This window comes from Chrysemys picta, chromosome 1 (assembly GCF_011386835.1).
Source record: "Chrysemys picta bellii isolate R12L10 chromosome 1, ASM1138683v2, whole genome shotgun sequence".
NCBI lineage: Eukaryota > Metazoa > Chordata > Testudines > Emydidae > Chrysemys > Chrysemys picta.
In genome coordinates, this window is record NC_088791.1 from 86,139,784 (window position 1) to 86,159,345 (window position 19,562).

At 39.7% G+C, this 19,562-nt stretch overlaps 1 protein-coding gene across 23 annotated transcripts in view; it reads right to left on the reverse strand.

The window, feature by feature from the left end:
- The window catches only part of ANKS1B (ankyrin repeat and sterile alpha motif domain containing 1B), a 771,828-nt gene that overhangs the window by 30,665 nt on the left and 721,601 nt on the right, over positions 1 to 19,562 (reverse strand). For 22 of the 23 annotated variants that reach the window (XM_065561011.1, XM_065561005.1, XM_065561000.1 and 19 more), the window contains 2 exons: positions 18,211 to 18,339; positions 15,293 to 15,364 (listed from right to left, as the gene is read on the reverse strand). The exons of the other annotated variant lie outside the window; for it this stretch is intronic. In XM_065561011.1, coding sequence (XP_065417083.1) covers positions 15,293 to 15,364; positions 18,211 to 18,339 — 201 coding nt within the window. The remainder of the gene's footprint in view (positions 1 to 15,292; positions 15,365 to 18,210; positions 18,340 to 19,562) is intronic. 23 annotated transcript variants of the gene reach the window in all.

Consider the following 19,562-nt stretch of genomic DNA (forward strand, 5'->3'; position numbering starts at 1 on the left):
CTTTGAAGCCCTGCATAGTTCTGCCCTCCCTATTTTTTCCATCCTGTCTGTTTCAATGTCACTCCTTTCCTCTCCATCCCCTTTAATCTGCCAGTGATACCAGCTTTTACATGTCATTAGTCCACTTCATTAGTCCTTTGGCCTTTTTCCGTACCACCCCCTACGGATAGAACACCCCCACTCAGATCTGGTCTGCAAGGTCACTATCTGCATTTAAATCCTCCCTGAAGAGCCAGTTCTATGTAACACCTGCATAAACTAGCTGATCTCCATGTCAAGGTTGGGGATTGGTCCTGCTTTGAGCAGGGGATTGGACTAGATGACCTCCTGAGGTCCCTTCCAACCCTGATATTCTATGATTCTATGAAGGTTGCGAGGTAACAGGGGATAGAGTATTTCTAAAGAAAAGCAACAATAACAAAAAGAATGAATGTTATTTACTCTACAGTAATTGTGGTTCTTTGAGATGATGTTGCCAGTGTGGAGTCCACTGTAGGTGCCCATGTGCGCAAGATTGGATTCTTTTGAATACCAGCATTTGTCAGGCCTATGAATAGGCCCTGTGCATCCTCATGTTCCAACAGGAAGGCATAAAGGGTGGAGTGGACATGACCCTCTCTCAGTTCTCTTGCAATTTGAAACCTGTGTTCACTGAGGATTCTGAAAGTGGGGATGAAGGGCAGATTATAGGATCCAGACTGACAACAACATCTCAAAGAACCATTCTTTAGTAAATAACCTTTCTTTCTTCTTTGAGGATAGCAGTGTAAATCCCATGATAGGTGACTGGCAAGCAGTACTCTCTCTGGATAGTAGGAAGAGTAGTATCAGCTGCATTAGTCAAACAGAGATTGTAGTACCGCTCTCCTGAACTTGGCATCTGCTTTGGCCGTCTAGTCCAGAGCGCAGCGTTTGATGAATGTCAGTGGGTTACTCTACATTGCGACCTTGCAGCAGGAAGAAGGCACACAGATTGATTGGATGATTCAGATGGAATTCTGACACCACCTTGGGGATGAGCCTTTGATGAGGTTTCAGCACCACCTTGTCCTATGAAATGTCCTAATAAGAGGGTGAGCCATAAGGACTATCTTCAGAGTGAGATGAAGTAAGGAGCATCCTGAAAGCCTTGAGAGGATGATGCTCAGGTACTAGGTAGGGGCAGGTTCTTTTGACCAGTGGGTAAGTACGTAACAGGCCCTTGATGAATTCTGATAGCTCTGGGTGAAAGATGGAACATGACTGCACAGGTGGATGGCAAACTGATATTGCTATAGTTGAACCTTAGTGGAGCTGAATGAAAGGCCAGACTGTTTCAGATGCTGCAAACAGTCCAGGCGCTTTGGTATTGAAGCATGCAGAGGGTCCAAGCCACAATGGCTCTGCATATCAAGAACCTCTTCCATTTTGACAAATTAGTCCCTCTGGTGAATGTTTTCCTTGTCTATATCAGGATCTCTGGGACTTGCCTATAGCACTCCATGTCCAGGGTACATAACCAGCCAACATCCAGGGCATCAGGTAAAGGGACTTTGAGTCTGGATGGACTATCTGACTGTGGTGCTGTGACATGAGAATCAGGCAGTTTCGGAACTAAATCAAAGGGTGAATGGGCATCTTTAAGTCAGTCAGCCATTGGCCAGTGGAGAGAATGATGAGAATTACTGTGGGTTTGTTTATTTTGATTTTGGAAGTCACCTGGGGATCAGGGAAGTTGGGGGAAAGGCAAATGGAGGCCTGGATTCCATTGCAGAAGAAAGGCGTCTGGCAATGACCCCAGGTTCATGCCCCTCTGGAACAAAAATTATGGCACTTGGCATTGTCTTTGATAGTGACCAGGTTTATCATGGGACCCTTCTCCCCCAATGGAATATTGGTTTTGATGGGCCTCTGCAGGGGTCACTCATTATTGGTCACAATTGTTTGCTCAGGAAGTCTGCCAGGTCATTGCTGACTTCTGAGAGGTGAAGAGCCAACAGGGTTCTCCCATGTTGGTGACACCATATCCAGGGTTTGATAGCTTCCAGGAAGAGGGGTGATGAGTGGGCATCGGCTTGCTTGTTTATGTCGGGTATCATGGAGATGTTGCCCAGTAGGAGCTGCACTATGAAATTTTGGAGGACAGGTAGGAACATTATACTGGTTAGTCTGACAGCTCTGAGTTCCAGGATGTTTATGTGAAGTCCTATGTCTCTTGGGGACTAGGTCACATTCATTTGTGGGTAGTCCAGGTGACATTACCCTGCCCCAGATGTTTCTGTGATCACAATCTTTGTTGGGAAGGCGGATGAGAACAGTACCACCTCCCACAGATTTTTGGGTTCCATCATCCCTATCAACTCTGTGAGGACATGAGGTAGCAATGAGACCTTCAGGTCACTGCAGTGTCTCAATGGAGAGTAAATGGACCTAAGTCAGAATTGTAGGGACTGCAGGTGAAGTCCAGCAAGCAGTGTCAAACATGTGCACTCTGACATATGGCCTAACACTTCAAGGCAAGTTTGTACCATGTAGTGGGGTTTGATTTTTATCTTAACGAGCAGTGATTGCAATGACAGAAACCTGTCTTTGGCAGGTACTCTCTCTCTCTGAAGTCGATCATAGTGCCTATCAGCTCTATCTGTAATGAGGTAAGACATGATTTTTCATATTTCAGCCAGAGACCTAGCTGGGTGAACGGAGAGGTAGCATATTCTAGGCTCACTGCCACTTCCTGCTGGGACTTGCTTTACAGTCATCCATGTAAGGGTGGACGTGGATGCTCTGTCTCCTCAGGAATTCTGCTACCACCACTTGGCATTTTGTGAAGACTGTCAGTGCCATAGACGGTCCAAATGGCAGTATCTTGTACTGCTAGTGATTTGGTCCCATTTTGAATCTCAGATACTTCCTGTGGGCCAGGAAGATAGTTTTATGGAAGTATTTGTCATGTAACTCAAGAGCCACAAGACAGTTCTGAGTCTGCAGAGATGGTATGAAGAGGCAAGCATTACCATTCTGAATCTGATGCAGTGCATGTATTTGTTCATTCTCCTTAGGTCTAGGATAGCACAAAGTCCCTCCCCCCACTTTAGCATAAGGAAATATCAGAAGTAAAAGCCTTTTCCCCTGTACTGCTTAGGTCCCTCTTCTATGGTTCCTAGAAGGAGCAACAAGGTCACTTCTTTTTGTAACAGTGAGATGGGTCCCTGAAGAGGGACAGGGATAAGGTGTGGAAATGAACATGGTAGACATCATTGCCCATTGTTAACACCCATTTGTCTCGTAGTAGTGGATCAAACATGGTGGAAAGAGGTTAGGTGGCTTGCGAAAGTAGTGGGAGGCTTTGGATCAGCTCCGATGTGGCTCTCAACACTGCTATCAAATCTGTTGCCTTTGTTTTGTCCTAAGGTGTGCCCTCTGAAAACCTGAATTTCTCTTGGACTGTGGATACTACCAAGGACCCTGGATTTGGGTGGGTATAAAAATGTTCAAAGCCTTTTAAGGTCATCTGGTATTTCTTTTTTCCACCTGTTTTAGACGTGGGACAAAGACTGGCTCGGGTTTGCCAGAGTTCCTTAGCCAGCTGAAGTATGTCCTCGTTGATGGGGAGAACAATCCTAGCTGGATTTGTTGAGCTTAGAATACCAAAAAGCTTGTTGGCACTTGTCAACGTTTGTACTGGGAATCCTCCACTCTGGGCTGTTCCCAATTCTGTGGAAGATTTGGAGGCTTAATCCATGGAGTGATGTTTTTACATCCTCTTTGTGGGATGGTCCTGTGTGGTGGTTGAAACTATATTTATGCACTATGTGCCTTTTTCTCTTCGCATCATGCTTCTGTGTTAGGGCAGATGTGCCAGCTCTGGTGTTGAGGTTGCCAGTGCTGAGGTTCTCCGTGCTGGCTTTGATAGCGTCCTCTTTGTTGCCATCCCTTGGGGGAAGGATAGCTCAGTGGTTTGAGCATTGGCCTGCAAAACCCAGGGTTGTGAGTTCAATCCTTGAGGGGGCCACTTAGGGATCTGGGGCAAAATCAGTACTTGGTCCTGCTAGTGAAGGCAGGGGGCTGGACTCGATGACCTTTCAAGGTCCCTTCCAGTTCTAGGAGATGAGACATCTCCATTAATTTTTTTAATTTTTCTGACTGATTAGGGATGTGGTTTCTGGTTGGGGAAGCATTGATTGATGTTCACTCTTTTGACTTCACTTCAGTTTTCATTTCTTCTGAGTCTGAAGTGACTCACATAGATTGCTTGAGCAGATGTCACAAGTCAACCATCCCTGGACTTGTGGGTTCTGGAAGAAAACTACCTGCATGCCGAGCTCTCCCCCGGCAAAGGCAGCACTGGCTGTGCCCATCGATGAGGGGGAGTCTGTCACAGGACGGGCAGGATTTGAACCTTGACAGCTTGGTGACTACCCTGTGGCTGGCAGTTGGTGCAAAGCATCTCACCCTGCTGTAAAGGCTGTGTGTGTCGCTTCTTTCTTGTACTTACACACACTTGCCCACACACTTAGAGCACCCAATCAAGGACAACAAGGAAAAACAAAGGGTGAAGATAATTTTTTTCACCAATTCAGTTTGAGAAATAATGGGTCGGACACTCACTGGGTTTCATCTCGCTCCCATGAATGGGCAGGAACTCAGGGATGGTGATGACTACTTCACTCTTTATGCCCTCACATAGGAGCATGAGGAGTCACAGGGCACAAATGTGGCCCTAATGGACGTTGTTTTTCAAAAGAATCCAATCTTATGTACACGAGACACTGATGCACCTACACTGGGATCCACACTGAAACACACTCAAAGAACATTGTGTTATCAATCCTCAAGCTACCATGAGATGGTCATTTACCACTATGACCACTTGCATGTTCTCTACCGTTCATCTGTTCATCTTTTTCGAGGAGGGATTGTGCTTCCTTTATATTTGTACAGGACATAGCACAATGTGGACGCACATGGAAACAAATTATGCATAACAATAAAACAATAACTGATTATTACAGTTAAATCCCATTTAGTATTTATCAGTTAATATAATCATAGTTTCAATAATCTTTGAAAAGATCTGGAGACATCTGCTCAGATACCACAATAATCTACCATATTTTTCACACTTGTGTGGTATTTGAGAATCCCGTATCTTCTCAATGTTACATATTTGCCTCTTAGTATTCACTATTCTAGGACATCACTATAGAATTTGTATCAGACAATCCCCTTTGCTATCACATCACCAGCATCTGTTAGTCAATGACCTTGCACAGTTTAAGATGTGTTGGTGTCCAACGTACTCTGTGAATAATTTTAAACATTATTTTTCTTTGTGACTGTCCTTATGAATTTGAAATCTTTCCCCAATTGCTACTGTAGATCTGAACTCTCATTTCTTTCTTCCATGTGACCTTTAAAGACTGAAGTGAATTAATTGGAAAGCTACACTCCATTAAGGTAGAATATATTTTTGAGAGGACATGTAAGGAAAGTCACACAATAAATAGCCTAGAAAGGGCTTGGCAAACATGGATATATACTTAATAATGCAGTGTCCCACCTGTTAATATCTTATAAATCCTCTAGATTTAATTTCTGCTATGTTATGTCTATGTTATGTTCTACGCTTCCTGCGTGCAATGAAATATGGGACTGAGGCCTGAAAATCATCTTCTAGGAATCAGAAAATAGATTTCCACATTACTATAAATCCTGTCCTCAACCAATAAATCATTTCCTCCTATAGTTTGATTTAGGCATTGACCCAGATAAACACCTGCTCTGACAGCACGGGCAGTTGTTTACTTAGAAAATGAACTCAATTCAAGTCCATTTCATTTGAAACCCACCTGGCCATTATACCCCTGAAAATCATCTTATTAATGATTGCTTGAGAGGCAGATGGGGTTTGTTGTATCTTATTTTATTTGTAATTAAAAAAAAGGAATGTATGCATAAACAAAACATATATTTGGTGGCATCTATCTCCCTTCACCTCACTGTTCCTACACTGTAAGCTCTTTGAGAGGGATCATATATTTCTATTTGTTTGTACAGCAACTAGCAGAAGAGAATCTCAACCAATCTGGGACCTTTGAGTGCTACTGTAATAAAAATATAAAGTACAGCAGTCAAACGATTAAAAATTAATTGGGATTAATCATGTTGTTAAACAATAATAGAATACAATTTATTTAAATATTTTTGGGTGTTTTCTACGTTTTCAAATATATTGATTTCAATTACAACATAGAATACAAAGAGTACAGTGCTCATTTTATATTTATTTTTGATTACAAGTATTTGCACTGTAAAAACCAAAAGAAATAGTATTTTTAAATTAACCTAATACAAGTACTCTAGTGCAATCTCTTTATCATGAAAGTTGAACTTACAAATGTAGAATCATGTATAAAAGAAACTGCATTCAAAAATAAAACAATGTAAAACTTTAAAGCCTACAAGTCCAATCAGTTGGGTCATCATCCGAGACTGCTATAACATGAAATATATGGCAGAATGTGGGTAAAACAGAGCAGGAGACATACAATTCTCCCCCAAGGAGTTCAGTCACAAATCTAATTAGGTTTTTTTTTTTAAATGAGCATCATCAGCATGGAAGCATGTTCTCTGAAACGATGACCGAAGCATGAAGAGGCATATGAATCTTTAGCGTATCTGGCATGTAAATATCTTGCAACACCAGCTACAACAGTGCCATGTGAACGCCTGTTCTCACTTTCAGGTGTCATTGTAATTAAGAAGTGGGCAGCGTTATGTCCCGCATATGTAAACAAATTTGTTTGTCTTAGCGATTGGCTGAACAAGAAGGACTGAGTGGACTTGTAGGCTCTAAAATTTTACATTGTTTTGTTTTTGACTGCACTTATGTAACAAAAAAACCCTACTTTTTTAAGTTGCATTTTCATGATAAAAAGTTTGCACTACAGTACTTGTATGAAGTGAACTGAAAAATACTATTTCTTTTGTTTATCATTTTTATAGTGCAAATATTTGTAATAAAAATAATATAAAGTGAGCACTGTACACTTTATATTCTGTGTTGTAATTGTAATCGATATATTTGATAACGGAGAAAAACATTTAAAAAAATTAAATACATTTCAATTGGTATTCTATTGTTTAACAGTGCAATTAATTGCGATTAATTTTTTTAATCATGGTTTATTTTTTTTTGAGTTAATCATGTGAGTTAATTGCGATTAATCGACAGCCCTAATAAACAGACTAATAATTTTATTATATTTTATCATTTGTTAACAACTTAATAAAATATACTGGCTAATATAAAATCATGTTAATTTCCTGATTTTTCCTCTCTAACCAATAAAACTGAATGTTGCATATACTATTTAAAGAGATTACTCAATTATACCAAGCCATTAGCAATATAATACATACATACATTGGGAGTACAAGTTTATGACTTTGTAAAATCTTAAAGTTTAATCCAGGTTTTCCATTTTCCCAAACGAATCTGCTAATTATCATAGAATCATAGAATCATAGATTATAGGACTGGAAGGGACCTCGAGAGGTCATCGAGTCCAGTCCCCTGCCCGCATGGCAGGACCAAATACTATCTAGACCATCTCTGATAGACATTTATCTAACCTACTCTTAAATATCTCCAGAGACGGAGATTCCACAACCTCCCTAGGCAATTTATTCCAGTGTTTAACCACCCTGACAGTTAGGAACTTTTTCCTAATGTCCAACCTAGACCTCCCTTGCTGCAGTTTAAACCCATTGTTTCTGGTTCTATCCTTAGAGGCTAAGGTGAACAAGTTCTCTCCCTCCTCCTCATGACACCCTTTTAGATACCTGTAAACTGCTATCATGTCCCCTCTCAGTCTTCTCTTCTCCAAACTAAACAAACCCAGTTCTTTCAGCCTTCCTTCATAGGTCATGTTCTCAAGACCTTTAATCATTCTTGTTGCTCTTCTCTGGACCCTCTCCAATTTCTCCACATCTTTTTTAAAATGCGGCGCCCAGAACTGGACACAATACTCCAGCTGAGGCCTAACCAGAGCAGAGTAGAGCGGAAGAATGACTTCTCGTGTCTTGCTCACAACACACCTGTTAATGCATCCCAGAATCATGTTTGCTTTTTTTGCAACAGCATCGCACTGTTGACTCATATTTAGCTTGTGGTCCACTATAACCCCTAGATCCCTTTCTGCCGTACTCCTTCCTAGACAGTCTTTTCCCATTCTGTATGTGTGAAATTGATTTTTCCTTCCTAAGTGGAGCACTTTGCATTTGTCTTTGTTAAACTTCATCCTGTTTAACTCAGACCATTTCTCCAATTTGTCCAGATCATTTTGAATTATGACCCTGTCCTCCAAAGTAGTTGCAATCCCTCCCAGTTTGGTATCATCCGCAAACTTAATAAGCGTACTTTCTATGCCAATATCTAAGTCGTTGATGAAGATATTGAACAGAGCCGGTCCCAAAACAGACCCCTGCGGAACCCCACTCGTTACGCCTTTCCAGCAGGATTGGGAACCATTAATAACAACTCTCTGAGTACGGTTATCCAGCCAGTTATGCACCCACCTTATAGTAGCCCCATCTAATTTGTATTTGCCTAGTTTATCGATAAGAATATCATGTGAGACCGTATCAAATGCCTTACTAAAGTCTAGGTATACCACATCCACCGCTTCACCCTTATCCACAAGGCTCGTTATTCTATCAAAGAAAGCTATCAGATTGGTTTGACATGATTTGTTCTTCACAAATCCATGCTGGCTGTTCCCTATCACCTTACCACCTTCCAAGTGTTTGCAGATGATTTCCTTAATTACTTGCTCCATTATCTTCCCTGGCACAGAAGTTAAACTAACTGGTCTGTAGTTACCTGGGTTGTTTTTATTTCCCTTTTTATAGATGGGCACTATATTTGCCCTTTTCCAGTCTTCTGGAATCTCTCCCGTCTCCCATGACTTTCCAAAGATAATAGCTAGAGGCTCAGATACCTCCTCTATTAGCTCCTTGAGTATTCTAGGATGCATTTCATCAGGCCCGGGTGACTTGCAGGCATCTAACTTTTCTAAGTGATTTTTAACTTGTTCTTATGGCCTGTATTTGCTTTCAATAGCTATCTGAAGATATAGGTGGAGATTACCAAATATGTAATTAAACTGTAGAGTCAATACCATTTTCTGAAAAAGTCTGAACGTGACTATACATTGTTAGCGGCAATTTGTTCCACCTCCCTTCCCCCCAAAGCTTAGTGTTTCAGTACAGGAATCACACTATCCCTTATTTTACCCACAAGTGCCTTACTTACAATTATTCTGGGGATTACATATCCTTACTGACTTTCTGAGTGGTCCACCTGGACAATGTTGTTTGCGTGAGAGAGAAAATAGTAACAAACATTCACTTTTTGTTCAATTAGTATTGTAGCCAGGCAATTTTGAAAGTACTTCATACATTCTATCCAATTAGCCAGCTTCTCTGGTTCCATGAGTTTTTACAATATCACCTATATTCTTATTGGATATAATACTAATGTAATCTCTTTGGATAAGATATTTGTTCTAATGGCCATGGCAAAAAAGTCCAAAGCCATAATAAACAAAAGATGATACTGGAAGCATCCCTGCTTTACATCTATTGCAGTGGTTCCCAAACTTTAACAACCTGTGAACCCCTTTCACCAAAATGTCAAGTCTCGGGAACCCCCTCCTAAAAATGAATATTTCCAGGGATTTTCTCCTTTACCTGAGTATAAATTATAAAAGCAGTGATCTTGGAAATATAAAATTTGTTTTTATGACATGCTTAGTACACACTATTAATTATTATTTATCATTACAGTATTTTTATTACATTATGAAAACAGCAACACTGTTCCAAGATCTCACTTTCGTAGCTTGTATCACTTTGAATAAGCCTGTTATAAGACAAGGCTCCTATGTTTCATCAAGAAGTATCAGATGTGAAACAGCATGAAGGTATGTAAGAAGCCAATACAAAGAGTTCCTCTTATACAAGCATTCAGGTCTTGAGCAGTTCAAGCAAACACCACACGTTACAACAAAGCTTAAACTTGTTCTTCATAATACTTTTAAAAACAATACTAGCTGCCTATTTAATTTTAAAAACAGCAAAAAATATCCACCTCCCTTTCTATTTCTTATAAGGAGTCTTGAAGTTTCAATCTCTTCAGTGTGATAAATGTGCTTACTTTGATCTGCTTAGCTCTTAGAAGTCCTGGGGCTCCGGGCTGCTGGTCCCATGCTCCCTAAGGACAGCTCTGTCCACCATTAGGGAATTTTTCCCCGAGAACCCCCTGTAACATTTTGCGAACCCCAGGTTGGGAACCACTGATCTATTGGTATCTCAAATGGTGAGAAACTATGCCCCAATCTTGCCATCAGACTCACAGGCGGATTCCTTGAGCCTATGTGGATCCAATTTGACAATCGGGATCAACATTAGTACACAGAATAGAAGCTGTTGGATTTAGTTAAAATAAATGCATACTATTAACCAAAAATTATGCTTTTTGAGATTAGCAAACAAACTCCTCTCCACTCTGTCAAATGCCTTCTCCACATCCAGCATCATGATGACAGTGTAGTCTGAATCTTTCATGTGCCACATTAGCTAGAAGAGACGTCATTAGTTCGTATTCAGAATTAATTCTTTTATAAACCACTTCCGAAATTATGTCCTAATCTTGGTGCCAGATCCTCCATTAAGCCCATAAGCACTCTTGCAATACTTTAAACACAACATTAATGAATTACATTGGATAGTACTCTGCACATGGCTGTAGGTCTCTACCTTGTTTCGGTATTAATGACATTACTACTTTATTCAGATATATCAAGAAAAGTCTATTATTGTCAGCTTCCTTAAATATTCCCAACAAGACTGGGGTCGGCTAATCATTGTAGATCTTGCAAAATTCTGAACAGCATCACCCAGAATCTTCCCAGGGCTCAACAAGTGTACAGCTGTCAACGTTTCCTCCTACCTTACAAGCTTTTCTAGAGACTCTGGCTCATCTTCAGCAATAAAAGCCATATCAAACCTCTCTAAAAATGTGAGTAAGCTACAGTCACCATTTATTTCTGATTCATAAAGTTTTTTAAAAAATAAAGAATACAAAAACTCTCTAGTTAATACCTGACAAACTACGAACAAATCTGCCATCTGATGTGATAATGATAGGTATTATTCATTGTGCTTGACGAACATTGACTTGTGCTGCTAACAATTTTCCCGCTCATTCTTCATATTCATAGTTTTTGTTTGAGCCCGAATAAAACACATATTTTGCACAAGGCAGTTTAATCACCCGGAGCTAAATACTTTTTATAGACATCTGACAAATGCTGCCCTTTTGCCTCAAGTTGTCAAGTATGATTTTTTTAATCAATTTTGTTTATCTTAGCCCTCTGAGATGCAAACATAGCTCTAATATGTGAGTTTCATGCTGTAGCAGATGAAATTACAGAACCCACATTTTAGGCAATGACATTACTTAAATCCCATGTGGGAATGGGGGAGGAGGGGAGAGTGGCAGGGGTACTTAGGAAATACTTTGCTAAGACTTTTTAAGCATGCAGCCTTCTCCTCCCCCCTCTCCGCATGCCCTGCCAACTCCAATGGCTGGCACATGTAGGATAGAGGAAATGATCTCTTTATCTCACTTTTGTTTTGGGGGGAAGGAATGACTGAGCCCAAGAGGCCACAATCTCCATCCAAATTCTCCTCTTTTCATGGCGAGGAGGAAAGATTTGGGCCTTGAAAGACTGCCCCTGTCTGTTCCATTTCTCCATTTCATATAAGGTACATCCGCTGAGAAAGACCACCTTCTGCTTATCCTTATCACTGACGATGGAAGGACTGAGCTGTGTAACACTTCCAACTCTAGTATTTAAATCCCAATTCAGCAAAGCATTTAAGCACACACTTTGCTGAATCAGGACCCTAGAACCTTGATTCCTCATATCCCCACACCCAGAAAAGTCTTCCTATTGTCTAGAGAGGTCCTGGGATCCAAAGAATATATCCTCTCATATAAATCCTCAAATGCCCCTATAGATCTGATTGTTTAGAATCTGAATGATTTGGCTGTGCAACTTTAGGGTTTTTTAATTACTGGCAGTGAAGTAGCGCCCTTACTTATGTGCTCACAGAACTGTAGTAAGTATAACATAGTGCCCTCTTGGCATAGTCAATATTCAAGGAATTCAGATATGTGGACACCAGTGTGAGCCTAGAGTAGAACCAGGACTCTGCCCAGCTCTAGATAGGAGACTTCTTTTTCAAAGGCAAAGGCATTGTATTCTGTCTTCCTGTTCCTACAGAGATTTGAAGCAAAGGCAATAAATCTAAAAAAACAGCTTTTACTATCTCCCAGTTCATGCTGAGAGGGATGAAAGTCCTTACATTCTTGGATGTATCTCTCAATATAATTAATAAAAGCATCTTGGGCCAGGACAGAAAAATTTAATCTCGAAATACCAAAGGTCACCTTATAGCAGGTGTGGAAAGAAGATAAGGAGAGTATGCTGTGGTCTGCAGAAGGGGGGAGAGATGTTGTAAGAGAAGTCATCGGAAATTGAACATGCAGACATAAAAAATAAATCCAGTCCAATCAAATTATGTGGATGGGAGAAAAAAGTAATCCATCTCATGGGTGTAGTTCTTGCCAAATGTCCATAGTTCTGGATGAATGCAAGAGCAGCGATAAGCTCCCAGAAGCAAGCTGTCCAAAGCAGTCACAATGGAGCACTCTGGGATAGCTCCCGGAGGCCAATACTGTCGATTTGCGTCTGCACTACCCCAAATTCAACTCAGCAAAGTCGATTTTAGAGCTACTCTCCTCACCGGGGAGGAGTACAGAAGTCGATTTTAAGAGCCCTTTAGGTTGACGGAATGGGGATGGTTGCGTGGACGCAATCATTTTTAAATCAATCTAATGCGGCTAAATTCGACCTAATAATAGAAGAATAAATAAACCTAATGGTGCATAAAATACAGTAATTAACATAAGTAATGTAACAGGGTTAGGACCCAGGATGGCTTAGGACTATTTGATCCCCCTAAATCACAGATGCCAATAGTTAGGCTACACCAATGGTCCCCAAACTTTTCACAGTCATACCTTCCCTAACCCTGGTCCGTGCAACCCACCATGATCTGGGGCCAGGAGCGGGGTAGCAGCTCCTGGAGGAGCACAGACAGGGCCAAGGGGGCCAAGGCTGGGGCCGCAGCTCAGTGTGGGTCTGAGGTTGGGAGCGGAGCTGCGGCTGGGGGTCGAGGCTGGGCCAGAGCTGTGGCCATGCTGTGGTGGGGGCTGGCAGCTGGGGCCGCAGCTGGGTGTGGAGCCGGGGCTGTGGCTGGGGGTGGAATGAGGCTGAGTGGTGCTCCCTCCCCGCCCCCTGTGGGGACTGGCCCACAGTTTGGGAACCACCTTGCTACACACAGAGGGAGAAATTTTTGAATGCCAGATACCATTTCCTTCATTAAAAGATTTTTAGATCAATGATTTTTTTTTGTCATTGACTTCAATAGGAATAGGAGAAAGCCCAAAGAGTAAGAAGCACAAGTAGGTGAAATTCTAAACAAGAAAGATTCTATTTTCATTGCCATGAAAAATAAGCCCATCTGCAGAATTTTGTCTAAACAAAACGTTTTAAAAAGATTTGAATTTTAAAAAGCAACAGAATAGTATTTAATTGTATTATGTTCGATATAGCTTACCAATAAAACTATGTTACTATCAGGGAAAATCTAAAATTCCTATTCAACTGATTTTCATAAGATTCATCTTCAAGGAATGTAATTTAAATCTGAATCAAAGTGATGGCACATTTTAAGCACTTATAAATTGACCATAGCATATTTATAATGATTTTGATGTTGTTCTGAGTTGTCAAATATAATAAATTTATTGAGGATGTCACATATTACTGAGGTGCCAAATTCTGCCTTCAGATCTGTAGATGCATATTTCTGAAAAACAAAGTTAATACTGAGTTTGAGGGGCTTAAAACCTAAATTATAGATAGTACACTCTCCCTTTCTCCAGCCCCCAAAATCACACATTTGTGATTGTGGGTCCTTCAAAAAAGAGTGAATTTCCACCAACAGGGGGAGTTTCCAATGTGAGTAAGAATTATTAGTATGCAGTCAGCTGAAAAAACACAGATCTTCAGGCATTTATAAAGCATAAATTACTGTCAGCCCTTAGGTAGACTAACTTGTGTGAAAGCCTGTGTACTGTAGATATGTGACCAATAAGGAAATGGTTGTCTGACTGCATGAGTTTTACACATTTTCTAGCTCCACAGCAGATAACAATGCTAAATCTTGCACTGAAGAGGCATCATGCACGACGCCTCTAAGATCCATAAACCAATGAATGGATTATACTCATCCAGGCACGTAGTTTTTCATCTGCAATAGATTACTCTATAATTATATTCTTCATTTTTCTTAACCACTTCAGACTACCATGTGTATGAGAACACAGTTGATTGTAATGTGCACATAATAAACTATGTTACTATTGGATAGATATTGTATAGCTAGGCTGTCTATATTTTGTGTTTCTAATAGTATTATGCCTGTCGGATCTAAATCCGGCTTTCTAATAATTTCTCTAAGCAGCTAGAATGAGGCACAAGGTCAACACAAAAACTTGTTCTTAATAGTTTGCAAATATCTGCCATTTTTTCCTGTAAAAGGGTAGAAAAGAATTTATCTCCATAGGCCTGATCGTGCAAAAATGTTAAATATGTGAGTAGTTTCATTAACAGAAAGGGAATGTTAATGAAAGTAAAGTTACTCAAATGTTTAAGTGATTGCAGGGCTGTGCTCTATATTAGGAAATAATGACTTTGTAACATGTTAATAAATTATTCACTAGTATATATATTTCAATTTAGTAAATTATATTTATATTACTGTGCACGAGCCATAATATTAATGAAATCAAGAAGATTTATTCTCACTAACGTGCATGCTCAAATGTATGAAAAATACTTTGAAATATTTTCAAAGAATTAATAGCAAACATGGCACATAAAGCAAATATATACATACAAATCTTTTAGCCTTAGTGTGATAATTGAAATTTACATAAAACATCTATTACTTAAAATAAAGATCAAGGGCAGAATGGACTTTCTGTTGAATACCAAAGTAATATCAAGGATGGTGAAAAATAGATGGATGACAATATAAAGTGGTAACTTTAGTTCACTCAACAGTATCTACTATTTCAATTATTAGACATGAAAATATACATGTATTGACTTACCCTCATCTTTGCACAGGCATCCTGTGTTGATTCTGTGCCTCTAAGCTCTTTTACTAGCATAGAACCTAAATACTAAAATAAGAACACATTCAATTTTCTGCAGTTAAAATCCAGAGCAAAGATAAATCTTCAAAAGACTGCTAAAAAGCTGAGGAAACCAGAATAGTAGTAGGTAGCCTAAATATTACATGAGTTGGATTTTTTTACTATATACTTTTGATATTCTGGAATTTCAAATGGAGGTTGTTACTACATATTCTGTATGAAACAGGAACATTTACTAACAAATGAATGCAGAGGGAGAACTTATAAGTGGTACCAGCAAGTAGTCCCTCAAATTAAACAGAAAGCACTACAGAGTGCCATCTTAAAAAATTGCATCTGATTGCAAAATGAAGCATTTACCACTTCTTTTAAAGCAGCCATCTGCAAAAATCACATCACTGTATATAATTATAGGGTTTCAGAAGACAGTAAAGCTAAGCTATGTGCAGCTGATGTGAGCCAATAGATATGCACAGATAGTTAAAATATACTGTTTCTAGGCCTAAAGTCAGAGAGTCTCTTTAAAGACTTTAGTTCACACCTGTGTGCCACAGATATACCAACCGGAAAAAGGCAAAAACGTACACACATTTCAGGATAGATAGTAGTGGAGCACAGTACAGTACTGAGGACCATTACCTGGTGCATTACAACTAAGATAGAAAGGTAAGCAAGCCCAATGCAACTGCATAAATATAGGGTAGCCTTGTTTTATTCAGTTAAGTATTGTAGATTATAAAATAAATTGAAATTGAAGCATTTAAGCTAAACATATGTGATTCTATCTAAGTCTTGGATCAAGTCCCAGCTGAGGCCTGATTCTGCTCCAGTGAAGTGAATGGGGGTTTTGTTATTGACTTCAGTGGAAGCAAGATTGGGCCCTTAGGGAAAAACATTCATATTGGAACAAGCTTTGATCTAAGAACATTTAAACTAAAGCATATAGTCTTAGGGTTTGCTTACACTGAAACTGGTACAGTTGTGTTGTACTGCTTCAGTATAGACACTTGCTACAGCAATGAGAGGAGTTATCCCATCACAGTATTTAATCCACCTCTCCGAGAGGCAGTAGCTAGGTTGACAGAAGAATTCTTCCATCGACCTAGCGTTGACTATACTGGGGGTTCGGCTGGTATAGCTATGTCTCTCAGAGGCATGGATTTCTCACACCCCGATGTAAGTTTTCAATGTAGACCAGCCCTCAGCTAATGTCTTTCTGTGCTCCCTTTGCTGTTATAGGCCAGCTCAACACCATAAACTTACATCAGTATTGGAAAAATCCACACCCCTGAGCAACGCAGTTATCCTGACCTAACCCCCTGTGTAGACAGAGCTATGTCGATGGGCGGGCTTCTCCAGTTGACATAGCTATCGCTTCTCACAGAGGTGGATTAACTATGTTGGCAGGAGACGCTTTCCCATCTGTGTAGTAGCGTCTATATTGAAGCGCTACAGCTGCACTGGTGTAGACCCACCCATTGTTTATCTACAGTTTGGGCAAGATTGGCCTCCCTGTCTGTACAGGCCCAGGGAGAGGGCACACAGGAGCTGCCCCTTCTCTTTTGCTCCTGTGCAGGGGCAGAGCACAACGTGGTTCTTGTGCTGCTCTGATAGCAAGACACAGGCACAGCCACTTGACATTTCCTCCAAAACTTTCACATGGGCAGACAGGCATGGAAAAAATGTCTCTTTCCTCATCAATTTTGAGCCCGTGGCAGAAGGAGGGCAAGGGAAAGAAGGGAAAGCCAGTCCCAGCCCCTGAAGTGCTATTAGACATGCTCAACTCTCCCCACTAGCAACCCTGTGGAGCTAACAGCTACTGAGAAGACTCCTCACACCAGCTGAAGAGCAGAAGTGGCCAGATTCTTTTCATAAGGATGAAAATCCAACTTCCTTCTACTGCTTGTGCTCACAGCAAAGGGGATGAAGAGCTCCCGCCCAAAAGAAGGCAAAGGACAAAGCACAGGTGGCCAGGTGTGAAGGAGAAGGAATGCTGCATCCTCTTAGAGAGTGACAACAGCTTGGGCTCCTTGAAGATTTTGTCACAGAGCCTCCTGGAGCTACAGCTGAGGCATTGCACCTTTGCTCCACCCCAAATGAGAGCCTGTGCATAAAATAATGTTGGTGCCCTATGTGTTTTAATATCCTATCTTCTGACTGATACTGCAGGGGCAAAACTCATGATCCTTGGTTTATGCACATTTTCATCTAGTGTCATGGAAATAATGGGCAATGGTTATATCTGATTGACTTGACTGCTAGATCAAAGAGCAAGGTAAGATGAGCTTTGAGAGGAAAAGTTTCATTAAACACAAATAGCTGTCAATTAGTAAACTTTGTAAGGAAAAATATGAAAAAAAGCTGAAAAGTGAAATGGATTTCATTTTTTTGTCTGATACATGTAGGATATGGGGCCATGAGCCCTTGAAATTTTACCTGCATTTGTAACATCTTTGTAATAGATACATTACTATTTGAAAATTTGAACTTGTGTGCTGTGTGTATAAAAGCGTGTGTTAGAAGATTGGGGAATGCGGCATGACCACAGAAAGTGTGCCATTTGCTTTCATTGTCACTTGGATAGCCCTTGAGCCTTTTTCTGATGGCATCATTTCTCAGTTGCTATGGATGCATGGGCTGTAATACATCAGAGAATCAAAACAAAAAATATTTCTGATGTTTGCTTCTTATTTATTAACTATGGAATTGTTTCAGAGGAAATACCTTGGTTCATTAAAAATATAGAATGACTTCCTGTTACTGGAAAATATTATAAATTAAAAAAACTCAACACTGTCAGCATTTAACATGATCAGAAACACACATATATGCAATCTATGAGAAACCAAAGCACTGATTTTACTAATACTTACAAATGCTTTATAATCACATGACTGGAAGATGAGTTTCTCTGGGTGATGTTGCCAGTACTGTACTGGAGTTGATGCTGTCGCTTCGTTAGGCGGTCGTAAAGTAATTGAAGGTTCTCCCCAGTCTCCTGTCTGAAAATCATAGTTATTCTAAAAGTAACATAGGTTGCAGGCAAATCTGCTATAAAGTAAGCTCTCTATTGCTGTATCTAATTTACATTTATTGTGTACTTACTATCCCTATGTTATGTAAATAATATAATATATGAACACAACTTGTATAGTACTTTTCATGGTTTAGTTTATAATCCAAGAGTCACCTGCTGTACAGTTCAGTGATGCTTGAACTTAATTTGTTTACTTTTCAAATAAAATAATTAAACACTTGAATTCTTTCAAAAACATGATTAAGTTTGAAAGATATGTATAAAAATGAGAGCTCTTGAAAAGTCATAAGATACAGAAAAATCCCTCCCATTCATAGAAAAATAATTCTGCTTTGTGTTTTGCAGACTTTTCTACACAGCTAACAAATTTCCTATTACCCCAATTTATGTCATTAATTGATAATATAATATATATATTTTCCCAAACAATCCAAATAATTCAGACCTTGATATGATTTACATACTTATTGTCTACAAACATATAAGGCTAAAAAGCTAAATATGCTGTTGTAATTAGGGACAATTTCACATATTAGAAAGCAAAAAACGATTCTGAAGAGTAAAATTTTGTGCCAGGACAGTGAGCCACTACCAGCTAATCAAGGACAATTTGTTGCCACCAACAGGCATCAACAATTCACTATGGAATGAGGCAAATTCATAATATGATTATTTTTCAGGTTAACAAAAAATAATTATAAGCAGATCTTTGCTTAATTTACTGTAAATGTTTTGTGTGTATCAATGATCTTTGCTGTGAATAATTCTTACTGTTTTATATCATTTTTAGTTTTTCCCTATTATCCCCACATTTTAGTCTCCTGAGCTAGGAGCTATGTTTTTCTTTTACTCATTTTTAAATCATTATAGTCTATATTATTCTTTCCTCTTTAATCTCTCTATCTATACATTTACTTTGATCACCTTTTATTGATGTCTGCCTGTATATTTAACACTATTTCCTTTTCACATTCAGGCTTAACATTTGTATTAATGACTACCTTTCTGTCTCTTTCTGTTACCCTCTTCTGACATTTTTCTCAGGGCCAGATAAGTCCCCAACCCACTCCAGGATAATCAGTGAGATTGTAGTTTTCTCCTAAATTATTTCATCAGGGTCATTGTTTGCTCCCAGAGGAAAAGGTTGTAGAGGTCCAGTCCAAAAGGCCATCACAAACTTGATGATTC